The following is a 16,929-nucleotide window of genomic DNA, read 5'->3' on the forward strand; positions in this document are numbered from 1 at the left end:
TGTTACAATCTGTGCCTAAAGCTTTCTGCTAGTTCACACACTCACTCATTTATACCTTCCACGCCGCACAAAGGAAAGGAAAATGAGAAACGTGGTACACAACAGAAAAAAATTCAATAAATAACCCTGTTTAGTCCATTCTTTCCTTTTGGACACCAGGTTAGGCATTTCCTTGCAAGAGAAGAAAGTCTTGCTAATAATTTCTGCGTGCTAGCAATTTAATAAAACATTGGGACAGTACAATAAGTTCCGTTTCAGTAGCACCTACTGTAGCTTAAGAGACGCATCTGGAATTGTCTCTGAAGTTGCACATCTAGTGCCAGTAATTTATGTCGTATGTTATGTATCACCCTTTAGGTTGCTGCGGTTTTTTCTTCCTCCAGCCTCTTTCCTCTCACGCTGTTCCTGTCGAATAGTGCGTCTTGCGCAGCCACGTCCGGAGCTATCTGTTGCTGACATACGTGCGGTTTCCGCTCACGAGTTTGGCGGGATATATCGCACGCGTTTCGCACTTCAGGAAACGCTGATACCGCCGATGTGGACGTGCGCAACGGACCGGATGCTGCGGCGACTGCCACCTTCCGCGGAGGCCCGCAGCTGCTGGAACGATCAGCTGCGGTCGCACAATAGTGCAGCAGCCATGCGTAGCGCCGGATCGGGTCGCGCGGTCGCCTTCGGCCTGTTGGCGCTGGCGACGTTGGCCGCAGCGGCGTCGTCAGGCTGCGTGAAGTCGGCAGCATCTGCAGGAGCCGCTAAAGCTGCGGCTAGCGAGGAGGCGGATGCGCCGTCCGGGGGCGGAATGTACTTAGTGCCGCGCCTGGGCAAGAACCCAGTACTGGGGCCCGTGACGGGCGCGCCGCCCGGCAAGCTGGCGCACGTCCCTCTCTCGGCGCCGTCCGTCTCCGTTCGCAGGAAAGGTAGAACACACCTCCTGTTATGCCGACAAGGCAATAATGTGTCGAAAAAAGCTAGAAACCTGACTCCTTAAGCACTGTGTTCTTTCTGTATTCTTTTCCTCCTATTCTATTTTCACAATATACCGGGGTGAGTCACCTAACGTTACTGCTGGATATATTTCGTAAACCACATCAAATACTGACGAACCGATTCCATAGACCGAACGTGAGGAGAGGGGCTAGTGTAATTGTTTAATACAAACCATACAAAAATGCACGGAAGTATGTCTTTTAACACAAACCTACGTTTTTTTTAATGGAACCACGTTAGTTTTGTTAGCACTTCTGAACATATAAACAAGTACGTAATCAGTGCCGTTTGTTGCATTGTAAAATATTAATTACTTCCGGAGATATTGTAACCTAATGTTGACGCTTGAGTACCACTCATCCGCTGTTCGATCGTGCGTATCGGAGAGCACTGCAACATACATCGCGTTTATACAGAATGATCTGCCAACGTTGCTCGAAAATGTCCCACTGGAAACGCGTCGACGTATGTGGTATCAGCATGATGGTGCACCCGCACATTCCGCTATTAACACTAGGCTGACCCTTGACAGGATGTTCGACGGGCGTTTCATAGGACGTGGAGGACGCATAAATTGGCCAGCCCGTTCTCCTGACCTTACACCTCTGGACTTCTTTCAGTGGGGAACGTTAAAGGAGAATGTGTACCGTGATGTGCCTACAACCCCAGAGGATATGAAACAACGTATTGTGGCAGCCTGCGGCGACATTACACCAGATGTACTGCGGCGTGTACGACATTCATTACGCCAGAGATTGCAACTGTGTGCAGCAAATGATGGCCACCACATTGAACATCTATCGGCTTGACATGTCGGGACACACTCTATTCCACTCCGTAATTGAAAACGGAAACCACGTGTGTACGTGTACCTCACCCCTCACGGTAATGTACATGTGCGTCAGTGAAAAAGACCAATAAAAAGGTGTTAGCATGAGGACGTAATGTGCTGTTCCAGTCTCTTCTGTACCTAAGGACCGTCACCGTTCCCTTTGGATCCCTACGTAATTCGGTGCTCTCCGATACACACGATCGAACAGCGGAGGAGTGGTACTCAAGCGTCAACTTTAGGTTACAATATCTCCGGATGTAATTAACATTTTACAATGCAACAAACGGCACTGATTACGTATTTACTTATATGTTCAGATGTGCTAACAAAACTAACGCGGTTCCATTTTTTAAAAAAACGTAGGTTTGTGTTGAAAAACAGACTTCCGTGCATTTTTGTATGGTTTCTATTAAACAATTACACTAGCCCTCTTTCCTCACGTTCAGTCTGTGGAATCGGTTTGTCAGTATTTGATGTGGTTTACGAAATATATCCAGCTGTAACGTTAGGTGACTCACCCTGTATATAAATGACCTAGTAGATAGTGTCGGAAGTTCCATGCGGCTTTTCGCAGATGATGCTGTAGTTTACAGAGAAGTTGCAGCATTAGAAAATTGCAGCGAAATGCAGGAAGATTTTCAGCGGATAGGCACTTGTTGCAAGAGGTAGCAACTGACCCTTAACATAGACAAATGTAATGTATTGCCAATACATAGAAAGAAGGATTCTTTATTGTATGATTATATGATATCGGAACAAACACTGGTAGCAGTTAGTTCTGTAAAATATCTGCTAGCACGAGTACGGAACGATCTGAAGTGGAATGATCATATAAAATTAATTGTTGGTAAGGCGGGTGCCAGGTTGAGATTCATTGGGAGAGTCCTTAGAAAATGTAGTCCATCAACAAGGGAGGTGGCTTACAAAACACTCGTTCGACCTATACTTGAGTATTGCTCATCAGTGTGGGATCTGTACCAGGTCGGGTTGACAGAGGAGATAGAGAAAATCCAAAGAAGAGCGGCGCGTTTCGTCACAGGGTTATTTGGTAAGCGTGATAGCGTTACGGAGATGTTTAGCAAACTCTAGCGGCAAACTCTGCAAGAGAGGCGCTCTGCATCGCGGTGTAGCTTGCTGTCCAGGTTTCGAGAGGGTGCGTTTCTGGATGAGGTATCGAATATATTGCTTCCGCCGACTTATACCTCCCGTGGAGATTACGAATGTGAAATTAGAGAGATTCGAGCGCGCACAGAGGCTCTCCTGCACTAGTTCTTCCGGTGAACCATACGCGACTGGAACAGGAAAGGGGGGTAATGACAGTGGCATGTAAAGTGCCCTCCACCACACACCGTTGGGTGGCTTGCGGAGTATAAACGTAGATGTAGATTCTTCCAGACAATTTTGGTTTTCCCATCTCTCCTCTGCATCACTGAATACCTGATTTTCTACACTTCCCGCAAGCTTGACACCAACCAGTCATTTCACTCCCTTTTGCAAAAAGCGTATTTGTGTCATCAGTTGTGCAACTATATGTCTATTAGTCGAAGTACGTACCGTCTACGCAACTAATTGACGGCAGTTTGTTTACTGACATACGGGTTTCGCTTCTTTTATTTGCGAAGTATCATCAGTGGCCTGTAATAAATGTTTCTTTTAATACCTACAATAAACATATTATGTTGTAGATATAATACACTGCCATATTATATTTTGTCGTGTTTTTTCTCCTTATTTTTAGGTTAGAATCAACTTTTGTAGCAAAAATTTCGTAGTCTGAACTTATCGTTCGGTGTTACTTACGACTCCCAGCGCTCTTGACTCATGTGTGTGGTCCTGGAGATGTATTCGATAGTTTACATACTCCAGCTGGCTGATTTTTGGAGTTATTTCACCCACCTTTGTACATCGCATATATCACTTGCACTTTCCATTTTTTGATCAACATGTGTGTGTGTTTTCGGTGTGTAGTGTTGCCAATCATTATTGTGTGTATCCCTTTTGCTTGTGTTGTGTTGTGGTTTGAAATTTTTCATTTGTTGTGTGTGTGTGTGTGTGTGTGTGTGTGTGTGTGTGTGTGTTGGTGTGTGTTTGTATATTTAAGCAGAGCCTGTTCTGTTGATGGTGCGAATGGAGCGATCTACTGCCTGTCGAATCTCTGCAACAGTTTTGATGCGAATGCAACGGAGCCAAACCTGAAAACCCAGTTCAACGAAAAAGAAAAGGAAAACCGAGCGAGGTGGCGCAGTGGTTAGCACACTGGACTCGCATTCGGGAGGACGACGGTTCAATCCCGCGTCCGGCCATCTTGATTTATGTTTTCCGTGATTTCCCTAAATCGCTCCAGGCAAATGCCGGGATGGTTCTTTGAAAGGGCACGGCCGACTTCCTTCCCCATCCTTCCCTAATCCGATGAGACCGATGACCTCGCTGTCTGGTCTCCTTCCCCAAACAAACCCAACCCCCCAACCTGCGACCAACTTTGCGAAAGAAACGGTGACACTTTCTGCGCAATCCACCCATCATTTTGCACGACGATGCGCGGGCGCATACAGCTCAAGCTGTGGCTGCTCTGTTCGGTCGATGGGACAGGGAAGTACGGTACCATCCACCATACTCCCCGGACTTAAGTCCTTGTGACTTTGATTCGATTCTGAAGATGAAGGAACCACTTTGTGGCATTCGCTTCCGTTTGTTATTTCTTTGGTGGCTATCTTTTTATCCCCAGATCTACTGATATACATTCTTGGTACTCTAGCTGGTATATACCTTCTCCTTCGTATTTATCTGTATTGTCTGTTGTTTGTAAATGTGACTGGAGTGTATTTATTGTTCTGCAAGCTATGTAATCGAATCGAATACACAATCATCAAAGAAACTGGAGAATTAAAAAACGTAATATTATAACCATAGTAGTTACACAGTACCCGCCAGGGTACCCGAAAGCGCTGATGGGCTGCTTCCTGGACTAGGGAAGTCGCACAGGCTCCGGATCGAATCCGCCTGGCGGATTAACGACTAGGGCCTGGATGTGGTTTTTAGGTGGTTTTACACATCCCGCTAGGTGAATACCGGGCTGGTCCCCACGTTCCGCCTCAGTTACACGACTCGTGGACATTTGAAACACGTTCGCACTGTTCCATGGCGTACACTAGACGCAGACAGCTGGGGTACGCTAATTCCATTCTGTGGGGGTTCGGGGTGGCGGCAGGAATGGCATCCGGCCACCTTCTGCAACTAACATTGCCAAATCAATAATAACACGGCCGACCCAGCGTTAAAGCGGTACAAAGGCCCCAAGAGAGAAAAAAGAACTTACACAGTGTACCACAACGGATCATAACCATGTTTTCGTCAAATATGACCCAACCAAATGTAGAACATACATAACTGTCATAATATTCAGTCTTTACACAGTTCGTTATAAACGTGCTGTGTGGTGGTACAATTACAGTAATGCACACTTGGTGATAACTCTACACTCAATCATTGACACGTTACAACTGTCGAAGGTACAAATATTACGTGATGAAGTTGAAACACACACAAAGTATGAATACCTAAAAGCTTACAGATGTCCTTCGGTCTAGTCAAAAATCAAAGTAACAGCGATGCAAAAATGACATGTGTGTTCTATATTTAGTTCGGTCATACTTGACGAAAATGTATTTTTGACCTATTGATATACACTGTGTAATGGTTTTAAAATGATTTTTTTAATTCCCCCATTTTCTATGGTGACTGTACATATTCGTATTTTTGTACCGTACAAAAATGTTCAAATGTGTGTGAAATATTACGGGACAAGTGCTAGGGTCATCAGTCCCTAAGCTTACACACTACTTAACCTAAATTATCCTAAGGACAAACACACACACCCATGCCCGAGGGAGGACTCGAACCTCCGCCATGATCAGCCGCCGCACAGTCCATGACTGCAGCGCCCCAGACCGCTCAGCTAGTCCCGCGCGGGTGTACCGTACAGTTCTCTCCTGTTAACGTGGTTGTAATAACCGAAGCCGATAACGAATAAGCATACAACTGCATAGCAGATGGGATTAATATGTTTTTTTCAAAGTATTTAACACCTGTAGATACTCACCTACGGAAAGTTCAATTACATCTCCATTTATGAGTAATATTATGCTTATACCAACATAGCTCCCGAAACTTGCAAAATGGTTCAAATGGCTCGGAGCACTATGGGACTTAACTTCTAAGGTCATCAGTCCCCTAGAACTTAGAACTACTTAAACCTACCTAACCTAAGGACACGACACACATCCATTCCCGAGGCAGGATTCGAACCTGCGACCGTAGTGGTCGCGCGGCTCCAGGCTGTAGCGCCTAGAACCGCTCGGCCACTCTGGCCGGCCGAAATTTGCACCGCCACACTCTCCACATCGTAGCCCAACGAGACTTTAACCATCTCCTACCATCTGTCCACGAAAACCATCCAGATATCTACCATACTTCCAATTTTAACACAATTATATCTCTTTTTCTCCCACGTCACGGCCTTCTTTCGCACTCTCGTTCCATACATTCAAAGAGCTTGGTACGAGGTCCTCTACCCATTCCTTCGAAACACTAAAAATTCTCTTCACCTAAGATTCGAGCTCTTACACTTAGAAACTAAAAATTAATATGTTTCGTTCTAGAGCAGTTTTTTATTATTTTTGACTGAAAACCACAGTTCTCAACAACTAATGTTTCACATTAAATGAACACAATCTTAAGAAACAGTGAGAAAAAACTAGAAATACGAAAAACTCCGAAGTTACTTACACTGTTTCACAAACACCGTGCAATTTTTGCTATTTGTTCAAAGTCGCACCCATTCACTTTAGAAGTTACAATACACGAGCAAGTCCATTAGAAGACCCAAGTGTTTGTTTGTTCTTTCGAATTAATTAGAATGAATTCATTGTCCTGAATAAATCACTTACTGTCGCAGATTTGTAGCAAATGTCCTATTCTTCCTGAACATTTTATTTTACTGTCGTTGCAGATGCCCACTTCGGAGAAAATACGACAAATTTGATCTGTCGATTATGATTCGCTCTACTTTGAACTCTTGAATAACGTTTACGTTATCGAAAATACAAATTTCCGTCAAAAGTCAATCCATAACACTCGCGATTTTATTACGCTGTGCCCGGTATGCCGACTCTACCACACGAAACCACTTCGCAGACTGCTTCACCAACATGATCATACGTCTCACTGCACACACCCATCTACCAGAGCCACACCGTTACAGAGACGAAACATGAGCTAGCCTTACTGCAGTCCAAGAAGAATTACAGACTTTTCGTGAGTGTGCGTGGTACCCTTACATCCGCTTCCCCAGATGAGCTTATTGGAAGAAGTACAGCTACCGGGAGCTGATTAGTTACCTCCTCAGCTGAAATGTTCGTGATATTTACTGCCATTCGTACGTGAATTCAACTGGCCTTAGTTGTGACTATTCCCAATAATAAAATAACTGGCGAAGATAATATGGGCCACATTTGTGAACACCATGTGTGTGGTACCATTTTATTTTGATGAAGGAGAACAGCATTGTAGCGAGCTATTACGAAGCGGCTTATATTAAATAAGTCGTTCATTCCTTTGATCCTTAATGAGGAGATACTCGAGGTTGTGGAATACATCAGAAAAACCAAAAGAAATAGTATGTTCAAAAATGGCTCAAATGGCTCTGAACACTATGGGACTTAACATCAGTGGTCATCAGTCCCCTAGAACTTAGAACTACTTAAACCTAACTAACCTAAGGACAACACACAACACCCAGCCATCACGAGGCAGAGAAAATCCCTGAACCAGGCAACCCGGGCGCGGGAAGCGAGAATGCTACCGCACGACCACGAGATGCGGGCTAAATAGTATGTATTTACATAATAACTGGAAGGCAAATGTTCCCTCCACAGTTCCCACATGGTCCAAAATAGTCTACAAATACACACATATCAAGTTGAAATTTATGTCACACGTCTAAGATCTCCTGACAGTGTAAAAAATTTGAGCTCCGACGACAGTGCAGTCAAAAGACACGGCCACTTAGATATAACATATTTTGATATTCGCAATCTCGGAAGTGTTGGAGTTCCCTGGACCAATATCTTGGCAGTATAGATATCGATAGCTGACAAACGTCGTCCATATTCTCGATTACCGGGATGGCTGAAGTGTCGATATACATTATTTTGTACGGAACCTGATAGCACGAGTTCTACTCGCACTTGGCCAAATTTGTATCACAATGACGCTGTTAAAATTTTAAACAAATCAGTGCCATTCCTGCGATTTCACTGTAACAGCTATCCTCATAGTTCCGTCTGGCAACCTATTATATATAGCCACGCCTCATTAATACGTCCACGTGGCTGGAAAATATTCGTTCATTCACAAGCACTGCCGCGGATGCGAGACACACTGATCAGCCAGACCCTTGTGACCACAGACCAACCATCCGATATAAACCGTCCCGGCGATAGTAGCGTCACCTGGTGGTGCATGTAGTATCAGTGAGCGTGCCATGTGTAGATTGGAGAAGGCGTACGATCTAGAAGAGTGTAGCTGGAGGCAGATTTTGATGGCACAGAGGCTCAGCACAAGCATTTGGGAAACTGTCCGACTTGTCGCGTGTTTGACAAGTGCTGTGAACGTGTCTTCAGCACTTTGCGAAATTTAGGTGAAACCACGGCCGTACATCGTTGGGTCGAGCGACCACCCTCTTTACATACACTCCTGGAAATGCAAAAAAGAACACATTGACACCGGTGTGTCAGACCCACCATACTTGCTCCGGACACTGCGAGAGGGCTGTACAAGCAATGATCACACGCACGGCACAGCGGACACACCAGGAACCGCGGTGTTGGCCGTCGAATGGCGCTAGCTGCACAGCATTTGTGCACTGCCGCCGTCAGTGTCAGCCAGTTTGCCGTGGCATACGGAGCTCCATCGCAATCTTTAACACTGGTAGCATGCCGCGACAGCGTAGACGTGAACCGTATGTGCAGTTGACGGACTTTGAGCGAGGGCGTATAGTGGGCATGCGGGAGGCCGAATTGCTCAACACGTGGGGCGTGAGGTCTCCACAGTACATCGATGTTGTCGCCAGTGGTCGGCAGAAGGCGCACGTGCCCGTCGACCTGGGACCGGACCGCAGCGACGCACGGATGCACGCCAAGACCGTAGGATCCTACGCAGTGCCGTAGGGGACCGCACCGCCACTTCCCAGCAAATTAGGGACACTGTTGCTCCTGGGGTATCGGCGAGGACCATTCGCAACCGTCTCCATGAAGCTGGGCTACGGTCCCGCACACCGTTAGGCCGTCTTCCGCTCATGCCCCAACATCGTGCAGCCCGCCTCCAGTGGTGTCGCGACAGGCGTGAATGGAGGGACGAATGGAGACGTGTCGTCTTCAGCGATGAGAGTCGCTTCTGCCTTGGTGCCAATGATGGTCGTATGCGTGTTTGGCGCCGTGCAGGTGAGCAAGATCTCCGGATCTGTCCCCCATTGAGCATGTTTGGGACTGGATGAAGCGTCGTCTCACGCGGTCTGCACGTCCAGCACGAACGCTGGTCCAACTGAGGCGCCAGGTGGAAATGGCATGGCAAACCGTTCCACAGGACTACATCCAGCATCTCTACGATCGTCTCCATGGGAGAATAGCAGCCTGCATTGCTGCGAAAGGTGGATACACACTGTACTAGTGCCGACATTGTGCATGCTCTGTTGCCTGTGTCTATGTGCCTGTGGTTCTGTCAGTCTGATCATGTGATGTATCTGACCCCAGGAATGTGTCAATAAAGTTTCCCCTTCCTGGGACAATGAATTCACGGTGTTCTTATTTCAATTTCCAGGAATGTATGTCGGACGTCGTAGACTGGGCAGACTGGTAAAACAGGACAGGCAACGAACTGTGGAGGAACTGACATCACACTTTAATGCTGTGTGTGAACACACAGTGCACCGGACACTCCTAAACATGGGCCTGCGCAAACGACTACCCACGCATGTGCCAATGTTAACACCGCGACATCGCCATCTACGACTGTAAAGGGCACGTTGCCATCGACACTGGACGTTGGCGCAGTGGCAGAGCGTTGCATGGGCTGATGAACTGCGATACCTTCTTCATTAAGTCGATAGGAGGACGCGAATCCGTGTCTTCCATGGGAACAGCTCCTTAACGGCTGTACTGTGGGACGGAGACGAGATGGTGGCGTCTCCATTATGCTCTGGGGAACATTCACGTGGGCGTCCGTGGGTCCAGTGTTCATACAAGGCACCATGATGGCCAAGGAGTACCGATGGCAGACAACGTACATCCCTTCACGACGATCGTGTTTCACGACGGCGGTGAGATTTTTCATGAAGAAAATGCGCCCTGTCACAAGACAGGAGTGTGGTGGTGTAATTCGAGGAGTGGCGAGCTACAATTGATGAGCTGGCCCCCCATTTCGCCAGTCGAACACATCTGGTTCAAATGGTTCAAATGGCTCTAAGCACTATGGGACTTAACATCTGAGGTCATCAGTCCCCTAGGCTTATAACTGCTTAAACGTAACTAAGGACATCACACACATCCATGCCCGAGGCACGATTCGAAACTGCGACCGTAGTAGCAGCACGGTTCCGGACTGAAGCGCCTAGAACCGCTCGGCCACAACGGTCGGCGAACACGTCTGAAATGTGACTGAAGGTGGCTCCACACCGCATCGCTCCCCTCCCTAGAATTTAGAGGAAAAGGCAACTTTTATTTGCAGATATGGTGTCAACTCCCTCCAGCGACCTACCAAGGCGTTATTGCTTCCATGCTACGACGACTAGCTTCTGTTATCCATGCCAAGTGGTAGGTGGTGATAATGTTCTGGCTGATCAGTGTTAAGTCATGACACGATTAGAGCCCTAAGTGATTTGTGTCTTTCCGACTGCAAATAATGATCATTTCTCATTTTATCTATTCACTTAATTATAGAGCGAGATGCAACAGAGGTAAAACAATGCATTTGTATTTGGGCAGGCGGTAGTTCAGATTCTCTTCCGTTTGCGTGAATCACATAACGGCAAGTTTCTTTGAAATAGGCATGCCCGATTTTCTTATGGATACTTCCCCACGTTAAGGTTATGCTTCGTGGCTAATTATCTCGGTGTCTCCGGGACGCCGTGCCCAAATGTTTCTTCCTTCTATTAGGCGACGTTTGCTGATACACCGTTGTTGCGAAGCTTAAAGACGAAAGTAAATCTCTTAGGGTGTCAGAGTCTTACATATCTCAATGGAACTTGGACCACATTAGATCTGCTACATTAGAGTACAGAGGTTAGCTAAAAGAAATACGCAAAGAGTTGAACAGAAATGACACTCTTGTTCAGAGACAGTAATTGCACTGAAATCATCACAGTTCATGATGGTCCACTGCCGGCCGCAGTGGCCGAGCGGTACCAGGCGCTTCAGTCTGGAACCGCACGACCGCTACGGTCGCAGGTTCGAATCCTGCCTCGCGAATGGATGTGTGTGATGTCCATAGGTTAGTTATGTTTAATTAGTTCTAAGTTCTAGGGGACTGGTGACCTCAGACGTTAACTCCCGTAGTGGTCAGAGCCATTTGAACCATTTTCTTATGGTCCACTGGACGCTAAAAAAGGCAAGACCTAGTATTTAATAGGGTGTGTGACCACCACTGACGGATATGCATGTTCTGAAACGTCCTCCAAGCTGACCACAAGGTCAGTAAGGAGTTTTTGTGGTAAGGCGCAGCTGACAACTGCTGACTGGTCGACTGGTTATTGTCGTATGTGGACATGCTGCGGTATCGCCACCTAACACATCCAAGAAGTGCTCGGTGGGATTTAAGTCGCGGGAACAGACTGGCCAGTGTATTCGCCGAACATCCTCTCTTTCCAGGAACTCCTCCACCTGTGCTGTTAGATGCATTGTCGTCGATAAAAATGAAACGAAGAATGAACGCACTTCTAAAAAGCACATGATGGAGGTATACGATGTCACAACAACGTTGACTGATGAATGTACGGTGTTCAAGGATTTGGAGGTCAGTACGCCCATGCAACATTAAGCTTCCCCGCACTGTAACACCTCGATCACCAAAAAGATCAGTTCGACAATGTTCCTGTTTGTATTCGTGCTCCGACACATCACTGTATGAGGGTACGTCCGACATTCTCGAACGCGATAGTTTTGACGGTCTATGTGTGTGTGTGTGTGTGTGTGTGTGTGTGTGTGTGTGTGTGCGTGTGTGTGTGTGTGTGTGTGTGTGGATGCGGTGGGGGGGGGGGGGGGCATAACGTTGCGTTGTCATATTGGCCTTCAGGGCTTTGAACAAGGTAGACTTACCCGTCAGCTTTATTATGACGCAGTACTCCTTCCCCATATGCGCCTTTTGAGGTGTTTATTCGGTCCTTACTTAATTTTTGTGGATGTCAATGCTTAACCACATCCAACAGCCGAACTGGAGATGCTCTTAGAACGAGAGAATATTTGGCGAATGAACTGGCCTGCCTGTTGCCCAGACTTCAATCCCGTCGGGAACAGGTGGATGCACTTCGAAGATGTAATGCGGCATGTCCACACGCATCAATTTAATTTTAATAAAAGTCCATTTACTGTAAGTATCCTTCCGTAACACTCTCAGATTCTTCGACTCTCTTCTTTCCCGGTTTCTAAATGGCCGATACCACGCAGAGCAACATATTTTCTTCCTTTCGTTATAAATTTTCATCACTAGTACGAGGGCAGTTCAAAAAGTAACAGCAAACTGTCACTATTAAACGCAATTAACGCCTCAGATATTTTTCCCAACAAGTGAAAATGCACAGGCTGACAGATCGCATGACAAGTTGGACAGGAAATGCAACTGAAACAAAATTGCCACGTCCCTAGCTGTCTACACTGTACAAGAACAGCTAGCAGTAATGCGGAGGACATAAAACCTCGACAAATCCATAGAAGGATGTTGGAAAAGTATGGAGATAGATGCAGTAGTGAAAGAAGTGTGTGCGAGTAGTTAGATGCCTCTGGAAGTGGACGTACGTCTGTCACAGGTGAGGAAAGATTTGGTCGTCCCTTCACGGCCGTTACTGGCGAGGATGTGAGACGCACTGACGCCATGACTCGTGAGAACCGGCATTCTCCTGTAGAAGCTTTAACCAGGCAACTGAGTGCCACTGTCGAATCCGCTCATGCCATTATTAGATAGGTTCTCAAGCACCGTTTACTGGTGCAAGATGGGTGTCTAGCGTGCTCACGGGTGAACACAAGATGATGCGTGTTCAGGCTGTCACATCCTTTCTGGTGCAATATAACGCTGAAGGTCACGACCTTCTGACACGTATCGTTACAGGAGATGCACCCTGGGTGGCATCACTGTGAACCAGAGAACAAAAGACAGTCTTCAGAATGGCAATACACGTTTTCTACAGCCAAGAAGGAATCAGAGTGCGTGCCCTCTGCCGAAAGGTCACTTGCTGAAATAAACTCACAAAGACGTCGTCACAGTGCAGCTCACAACGATATATCGATATGTCAACACAGATCAACTGCGGAGTGATAAATACAAATCGCGCATTATGCACGTCTCTGCCGCCGACCAACGTCTCTGGAGCATTTCCAGCTGTGACCGAATGCGCAGTCGCGCGGTACAACAGTATAAAGGGACGAAACGAGCACTGGAGCAACAGTCTTGCGGCTCACTCTGAAGATGGTTGAACGTTATACAGCCGAAATATTAGAAGGAGATTTCTTGCGGCTGCACATCCGAAACTTAATGGCTCTCTCAGTTGTTCTGCCACTAATGCTGCTGAGTCGGGAGGTCGGTAAAAGGAGGCAATTATTAACCTAGCTCGGTTTTTGAGTGTAGCCTCCAACCATAATAATTCACAGGAACTATTCACTTCTACTTCACTACAGGAAAACTACTACTAACAGTGACAAACAAGCCACCACCGGTTGCATGCAATCCATCCTTTCTAAACGCCGTCTGTGCCTTTGTAAAAATTTCGGTAGAATTTATCTCTGGCTTCAGCCAGCTTTTCGTACCTATAACGATTTCAGTTCCTTTCAGTACATGTTTCGCAAAAATAGTCTGCTGTTACTTTCTGAAACACCCTCGTATACGTAAGGAGTGCTGTTATTTTTAAGCTCCGTCAAGCGGCGAGGCACCCTAGAATGAACAATTTGTTGTGTACATTGGCCGAGAAGGGCGAGAGCATTGATTTGAATCTGAAATCAAGTCACATGCTTGTTGTTTCGTTACAGCTAACACGGTTGAAGCTTGCTCCTGACCTCTAAAGCTCCGTTTCGCTTGCAGATGAGCCGGTGGCGCAGCCGAGACTGCCGGAGAAGAGGTCTGTGGCGGACGCGCCTCCGGAAGGGGACAGGGAGGCGTACTACAGGGCGCTCGTAGAGGCGGCCCAGAGACACCCGAGGCGTCGGCACCCGCGCCTCGGCAGTCTCTCGCTGATGCAGGCCGGCGTCCGCTGAAGCGGCTCTCTCTCCCACTGGCTTCTACTGGGGCAACTGACCTTTCTTCGTTTCGCTTTATTAATCGATACCGTCGCCTACATCGACACTAACTTTCATCGAATAATAATTTCAATTCACGACTGACGTAGACTTTTTTCTTGACGAATGTGTTCACTTGTACTAAGACCACGCTGAAGGAATGGTTCTGTTAGCATTCCACTACATACTTAATAAAGTAATCTTCTCGGTGTTATGTTGTATCTTTTCATTCATTTCTTGTGACTGTAATGGCCTTTTTATTGCAAAATAAAGCATTGATTGCCAAGAAGGAATAGTAATCTTTTGATTTACAGTTCCGTTGGGAAAGAGGCCAGTAGGTCTAATGCTTGATATCGATGATGACGACGACGATGACGGTGATGGTGATGGTGATGGTGATGATGATGGACATGAAGAAAAACTACCACGGTGAAATCTATGTACAGTTTGTTGTTTGGTGTAAACAACTCCCGTGGCTATGCTGATCATGTTCTCGTTGGTTCTCCAGGGCTTTATACACTCCTGGAAATGGAAAAAAGAACACATTGACACCGGTGTGTCAGACCCACCATACTTGCTCCGGACACTGCGAGAGGGCTGTACAAGCAATGATCACACGCACGGCACAGCGGACACACCAGGAACCGCGGTGTTGGCCGTCGAATGACGCTAGATGCGCAGCATTTGTACACCGCCGCCGTCAGTGTCAGCCAGTTTGCCGTGGCATACGGAGCTCCATCGCAGTCTTTAACACTGGAAGTATGCCGCGTAGGCGTGGACGTGAACCGTATGTGCAGTTGACGGACTTTGAGCGAGGGCGTATAGTGGGCATGCGGGAGGCCGGGTGGACGTACCGCCGAATTGCTCAACACGTGGGGCGTGAGGTCTCCACAGTACATCGATGTTGTCGCCAGTGGTCGGCAGAAGGCGCACGTGCCCGTCGACCTGGGACCGGACCGCAGCGACGCACGGATGCACGCCAAGACCGTAGGATCCTACGCAGTGCCGTAGGGGACCGCACCGCCACTTCCCAGCAAATTAGGGACACTGTTGCTCCTGGGGTATCGGCGAGGACCATTCGCAACCGTCTCCATGAAGCTGTGCTACGGTCCCGCACACCGTTAGGCCGTCTTCCGCTCACGCCCCAACATCGTGCAGCCCGCCTCCAGTGGTGTCGCGACAGGCGTGAATGGAGGGACGAATGGAGACGTGTCGTCTTCAGCGATGAGAGTCGCTTCTGCCTTGGTGCCAATGATGGTCGTATGCGTTTTTGGCGCCGTGCAGGTGAGAGCCACAATCAGGATTGCATACGACCGAGGCACACAGGGCCAACACCCGGCATCATGGTATGGGGAGCGATCTCCTACACTGGCCGTACACCTCTGGTGATCTCCGAGGGGACACTGAATAGCGCACGGTACATCCAAACCGTCATCGAACCCATCGTTCTACCATTCCTAGACCGGCAAGGGAACTTGCTGTTCCAACAGGACAATGCACGTGCGCATGTATCCCGTGCCACCCAACGTGCTCTAGAAGGTGTAAGTCAACTACCCTGGCCAGCAAGATCTCCGGATCTGTCCCCCATTGAGCATGTTTGGGACTGGATGAAGCGTCGTTCTCACGCGGTCTGCACGTCCAGCACGAACGCTGGTCCAACTGAGGCGCCAGGTGGAAATGGCATGGCAAGCCGTTCCACAGGACTACATCCAGCATCTGTACGATCGTCTCCATGGGAGAATAGCAGCCTGCATTGCTGCGAAAGGTGGATATACACTGTACTAGTGCCGACATTGTTCATGCTCTGTTGCCTGTGTCTATGTGCCTGTGGTTCTGTCAGTGTGATCATGTGATGTATCTGGCCCCAGGAATGTGTCAATAAAGTTTCCCCTTCCTGGGACAATGAATTCACGGTGTTCTTATTTCAATTTCCAGGAGTGTATTTTATAGGCTGTTTCTCTCAAACAAGAGATGCAACAACAACGCACTAGAGACAATGCTATTTATTTACATAAAAAGTGCTTAACCTGTTTTCGAATAGACAGGTATATTTTCAGAGCCGGCCGGGGTGGCCGAGCGGTTCTAGGCGCTACAGTCTGGAACCGTCGCAGGTTCTAATCCTGCCTCGGGCATGAATGTGTGTCATGTCCTTAGGTTCGTTAGGTTTAAGTAGTTTCAAGTTCTAGGGGACTGATGACCTCAGAAGTTAAGTCCCATAGTGGTCAGAGCCATTTGAGCCATATTTTCAGACCGCTCATTACATCAAGTAAAACATTTATTGAAATCTTCAAGAGAATACCCGTTTGCAGATGAACCTCCCGGTTCGACCCAAGTTACAAGGCTGTTAATGTAAATACAATGACAGGGAAAAAGTCGTAACACCAAGAACAAGTTGTGTGACATTAACGAAAGTTTGTAGACGTGTTTCTACATCTGAAAGATGACCGCTATCAAATTTCGCGCCAGTCGCATAAGAGTGGTGTTAGTAGCTTCAGGTTCCTTCTGCGATATTACAGGAACGCTTGGCAGAATTTCCAGGTTTATTTCAGCACGTGACATCCGATCTTCCCGTGGTAA

General features: G+C 47.4%; 1 protein-coding gene across 1 annotated transcript; it reads left to right on the top strand.

Moving 5' to 3' along the window:
* Positions 1-521: 521 nt before the first annotated feature.
* LOC126284448 (uncharacterized) lies at positions 522-14,645 on the top strand. The gene is made up of 2 exons (XM_049983368.1): positions 522-917; positions 14,159-14,645. The coding sequence occupies exons 1-2, from the start codon at positions 536-538 to the stop codon at positions 14,329-14,331; spliced, it is 555 nt and encodes a 184-aa protein (XP_049839325.1). The 5' UTR covers positions 522-535; the 3' UTR covers positions 14,332-14,645.
* Positions 14,646-16,929: the final 2,284 nt, after the last annotated feature.

This window comes from Schistocerca gregaria, chromosome 8, assembly GCF_023897955.1.
Source record: "Schistocerca gregaria isolate iqSchGreg1 chromosome 8, iqSchGreg1.2, whole genome shotgun sequence".
NCBI classification, from domain to species: Eukaryota; Metazoa; Arthropoda; class Insecta; order Orthoptera; family Acrididae; genus Schistocerca; species Schistocerca gregaria.

Coding starts and splice junctions, on each gene's coding strand:
- LOC126284448 (XM_049983368.1), top strand. CDS start 536: ATGTGGACGTGCGCAACGGACCGGATGCTGCGGCGACTGCCACCTTCC. Junction 918..14,158: donor CGTCTCCGTTCGCAGGAAAG/GTAGAACACACC, acceptor TTTCGCTTGCAG/ATGAGCCGGTGGCGCAGCCG.